Source organism: Chaetomium globosum, genomic scaffold (genome assembly GCF_000143365.1).
Source record: "Chaetomium globosum CBS 148.51 scaffold_8 genomic scaffold, whole genome shotgun sequence".
Classification (NCBI taxonomy): Eukaryota; Fungi; Ascomycota; class Sordariomycetes; order Sordariales; family Chaetomiaceae; genus Chaetomium; species Chaetomium globosum.
The window spans coordinates 138,469-143,067 of NT_165983.1; the positions used below are offsets into that span (position 1 = coordinate 138,469).

The 4,599-nt window shown below is 56.3% G+C and overlaps 2 protein-coding genes across 2 annotated transcripts in view; one reads left to right on the plus strand and one right to left on the minus strand.

Moving 5' to 3' along the window:
• Positions 1 to 1,933: 1,933 nt before the first annotated feature.
• Positions 1,934 to 3,408, plus strand: CHGG_10766 (uncharacterized protein; the record flags this gene model as incomplete). The annotated part of the gene is made up of 3 exons (XM_001226032.1): positions 1,934 to 2,068; positions 2,171 to 3,265; positions 3,328 to 3,408. The coding sequence occupies 3 exons, from the start codon at positions 1,934 to 1,936 to the stop codon at positions 3,406 to 3,408; spliced, it is 1,311 nt and encodes a 436-aa protein (XP_001226033.1).
• A 585-nt stretch (positions 3,409 to 3,993) lies between these two features.
• Positions 3,994 to 4,599, minus strand: part of CHGG_10767 (uncharacterized protein) — a gene marked incomplete at both ends in the record, with an annotated part of 1,488 nt that continues 882 nt past the window's right edge. The window contains one exon of the mRNA XM_001226033.1: positions 3,994 to 4,390. Coding sequence (XP_001226034.1) covers positions 3,994 to 4,390 — 397 coding nt within the window. The remainder of the gene's footprint in view (positions 4,391 to 4,599) is intronic.

Below are 4,599 nucleotides of genomic sequence, written 5' to 3' on the forward strand. Positions count from 1 at the left end.
GCGCCGATTCCGGGGGCAATAAGCTGCATGGGATTTTGAGAGGGGATGTGCGGGGCTGGTGTGGAGTGAAGAAGGATGGGATTCGGGTGTATACCACGTTGAGGTATGATGGGGAGACGAGGACGGTGTCGTTTTGGTCGAGGGTTGATGCGATGCGGGAGCTTTGGGAGGGGGATGGGAAGGGGCAGTGGAAGGCTTTTATCTGGAGGGTGGATCGGTGGACGCGAGTTACGGAGGGTGTGAAGGTTAGTGAGGAGAGCGTCACGATGAGGAGACGTTGGGTGGGTGAGTAGTTGTTGATTAATACATCTTTCGCTCTTTTAGGGAATGAGTCGAGTACGAGGTAGGTATAAAGAAATACTTATTGGCGTAGAGAGAAGGGGGAACCCCGGTGGTTATATACAAGTAATACAATGTGTTAACCACGCTAGCACACACACTCAAGGTTGAGTCTCTGCAGGGCGGCGTGGTTGGCGGATGTGTTCAACGGTTAACTACCGCCTCAGTACCTCTACAGGATTTCTGACTCGCGGCAACGGCCGTACTGTGGTAGCGTGCTTCATCCGACGCATACCATGCTGAGCTAGTGTTCCCCCAAGATCACATGGTGATGTAGACCCTGGCCCGTCTCTGTTGTGTGGTGGGACTGAGATATGTGAACATCGACAAATCATGTAGCGTAAGTGGATGAAAAGAGTTTCAAGTCGGTCTTGACCGAAATGGAACAGCAACTTCTCGGAAGGTTAGGGAGCTACACTAGTGTGGTTGCAGATGGCCATGCGTATTTCGCGCATGGTTATAATAGCGATCATTTCCTCGTCAGGCTTCCAACAACGGCCCGAGGCGATCTGCTAGATGACCGGCCCGCCGAGGTCGCTTGTCGAGATGGTTTTACGAATAGAAAGCCAGCATTCACTCCCATCCCATCCGATTCATCAGTCTGCACGGAATGCGCAAAATAACCGACACGGCGACGAAAAGTGAAACGGGTTGACCGTCGACATGTTGGGAAGTCGACATGCCGAGAATACCGCTGCTCAATTTGGGGAGCTGCGGGGATGGGGACAGGAACGAATGGAAGCCGTGAAGCTGCAGGTCCGACAAGGCAGGGTAGACTCGAACCAATGCATGTGAACGGCAAACGCGTCTCACAACTGGCACGAATAGATATCAGGATGTTCGGCGCCTCTGACGCTGCCCAAGCAACAAATATGCGCCTTTACAGACAACAATACTCGGGCGGCTCTTATGGCGCCGCGGAATTCCTCTCCGCGCCTCGAAATCGCAGACTTCATCAACAACGACACGAGTCGGCGCCAGCAGAATGCTGGGCACCTGTTGTGCGTACGATGGACTGCACTGTCTATTGGGCGCGTTGGAGAAAGGAAAGGGAAGGGAAATTCCAAAGGCCCAGAAATGTTTTTGAACTAAGAAAATTTGGGTGGTTCGGTGGTGCCCCACCTTCGGAGCCAAGTTTGGCCTGTCACCGAAGTCAAAACCCACAGCGGGTCTGATGAGTCCCTGAATCTGGAGCTGAACCAGGCAATGTGGGGTTAGGTCCGTGCACCAACGCTGCATGGATTTGGAGCGCGACCTGACATCCACTACGGCATTGTGGAAGCCAGCAGTGGGAGGGCCAGGTACGCTGTATTCCACTTCGACGACGACAACAACGACAACGACCTACCTATCACCACAAAGTTTTGATTCGGGCTTCCCAAATTACAAGCCTGCATGCGGTGACCCTCCCGATCGACCAGCTTGCTCGCTCTCCCGACTCCGACCGAATTCCCAATTAAACAGAGACAGACAGGGCAACACCCCTCCTAGGCGGCAAAGTAGCCCTCCTGAACCAGCGAAGCCCTTTCATTCCGACAGAAGCTGAAATTATTCGGTGTAGATACCCCCCGGCTGCCCCATACAACCGCCCGCCATGGCGTCGGCCGTCTTCTTCCTCGACCTCAAGGGCAAGACCCTCTTGGCCCGCAACTACAGGGGAGACATCCCCATGTCGGCCGTCGAGATGTTTCCCGTCCTGCTGAGCGAAGCCGAAGAAGAGTCCTCCGCGGTACCTCCTTGCTTCTCTCACGAAGGGATCAACGTAACAGCTTCCTAGCCCAGTTTGGCCTCACTCTCCATGTTGCCGTAGCTGACTCGGCGCTCCCCACAGTACCTCTACATCCGCCACAACAACCTGTACCTGCTCGCTCTCACAAAACGAAACACGAACGCTGCCGAGATCCTGCTCTTCCTACACAAGATTGTCGAGGTCTTCACCGAGTACTTCAAGGCCCTGGAGGAGGAATCCATCCGCGACAACTTTGTCGTCATCTACGAGCTCCTCGACGAAATGATGGACTTTGGCTACCCGCAGACGACCGAATCCAAGATCCTACAGGAATACATCACCCAGGAATCGCACAAGCTCGAAATCGCCCGCCCGCCCATCGCCGTGACCAATGCCGTGTCATGGCGTTCCGAGGGCATCCGGTACCGGAAGAACGAGGTCTTCCTCGACGTGGTGGAGTCGCTCAACCTGCTCGTCTCGGCCAACGGCAACGTGCTGCGGTCCGAGATTCTCGGCGCCATCAAGATGAAGTGCTACCTGTCGGGCATGCCCGAGCTGCGCCTGGGGCTGAACGACAAGGTCATGTTCGAGACGACGGGGCGCACGACGCGCGGCAAGGCCATCGAGATGGAGGACGTCAAGTTCCACCAGTGTGTGCGCCTGTCGCGCTTCGAGAACGACCGCACCATCAGCTTCATCCCGCCCGACGGCGAGTTCGAGCTCATGTCGTACCGCCTCAACACCCAGGTCAAGCCGCTCATCTGGGTCGAGTGCGTCGTCGAATCCCACAGCGGCTCCCGCATCGAGTACATGCTCAAGGCCCGCGCCCAGTTCAAGCGCCGCAGCACCGCCAACAACGTCGAGATTATCGTGCCCGTCCCCGACGACGCCGACACCCCGCGCTTTCGGACCAACGTCGGCTCGGTGCACTACGCCCCCGAGCAGAGCGCCATCGTGTGGAAGATCAAGCAGTTTGGAGGTGGCAAGGAGTTCCTCATGCGCGCCGAACTGGGCTTACCTAGTGTTCGGGGTGATGACGAGCACGGCGGTGGCATGACGGGTGGGTTTGGAGGCAGCATGGGCGGCATCGGGGCGCCTGGCAAGGGGGCGAAGAGGCCGATCCAAGTCAAGTTTGAGATCCCCTACTTCACTACGAGCGGGATCCAGGTGCGCTATCTCAAGATCACAGAGCCAAAGGTATGTTTCAACTAGGTCTGCCCCCTCTGATGGCACTCCCTCTGACATAAGGTCTACCACAGCTCCAATACCCCTCACTTCCATGGGTGCGCTACATCACACAATCTGGAGACATTGCCGTAAGGTTACCAGATGTGGTATGAGCGCAGGTTTGCGGGGCTTTCGGTGATGGTGGTGGGAACTGTGAATGCTAGCCAGGGTAGATATCAGGGAGAGGCTGCGGCTGTGGCATGGTTGAGTCAGCTCCGCCCCATTCTTGTCGGCGGCGGGCAGCCACAAGATGTCACTCCGTGTTGCGAGACAGCAAAAGGCCTGTTGTGGCGTATGGTGTAATGAGTGAGGCCGGGACATGACTAAACTAGACTAGACAATCAGGCACAAATGCTTGAACGTTCATTCTAATATTTGTTCCGTATGTGTTTCTGTCGTCCCCTCCTCGCTAAGGACCTGAAGCCTCAAAGTATGGTCAAACCTCGTATAACAGGGAGATACGACAAAAGCCGTAATGCGCTGGTCTACAGGTCATGAACGCACAAGATAGGTACTCGGTGACCATGGGGTTGAAGGCATATCGAATGATGAAAGTGGCACTAAAACAACAATATCTGAACCGACCCGCGAGCCCAGAGAGAAAAGGAGGTCGGTTGCCTCGAAGCAGAAGTTTCGAACGAGATGAAATAAAACAACAAAAAAAAAAGGAAGCTTGAGTCGACATCCCACAAACCGGATCAACCCTGAACCAACACGGTTCTGTACTCGAGATCTTGCAAGATCTGCTCCCAGATTTCGACGGGGACGTTATTCTCCTCACAGTCGTCCAGGCCATCCACCAAATTATCCGCGCAAACCTGGACGAAGAGACCGCGGGGGCTCTCTCCCGATTTGGGCACTGCGTTCGTCAGCCGGCGTCCTCGGCAAGGCAACAATAGTTCTAGCACAAAGTAAACTGAATACCCACGGTAGGGTGACGCCCTGCTCGAGCCGAGCCACTGTCCCATCTCCCACTTCCGGCTCTGAAACACATCGCTCGCCCGCCCCGGCCGGCCATGGAACCCCATCAACGCAATCACAATCGGCAGCTCCCCGGACAACCCCCTCGACGGCCCCAGCCCCGGCCTCGTATTCCTATACACGGCCGGCACCAACCCCGGCACCCACGACGGCGCGTCCCCCGCCACAAACGGATCCCCGCTCGCATACGAATTCACATACGACACGCCCCCGCCCCGCCCCCCGTCGTCACCGCCCCCAACAAAATGCAGATGCGACCACGTCGAGCACCGCTCGTCGTCGTCCTCCTCATACATCCCACCACCACCACTACTACTACTCCC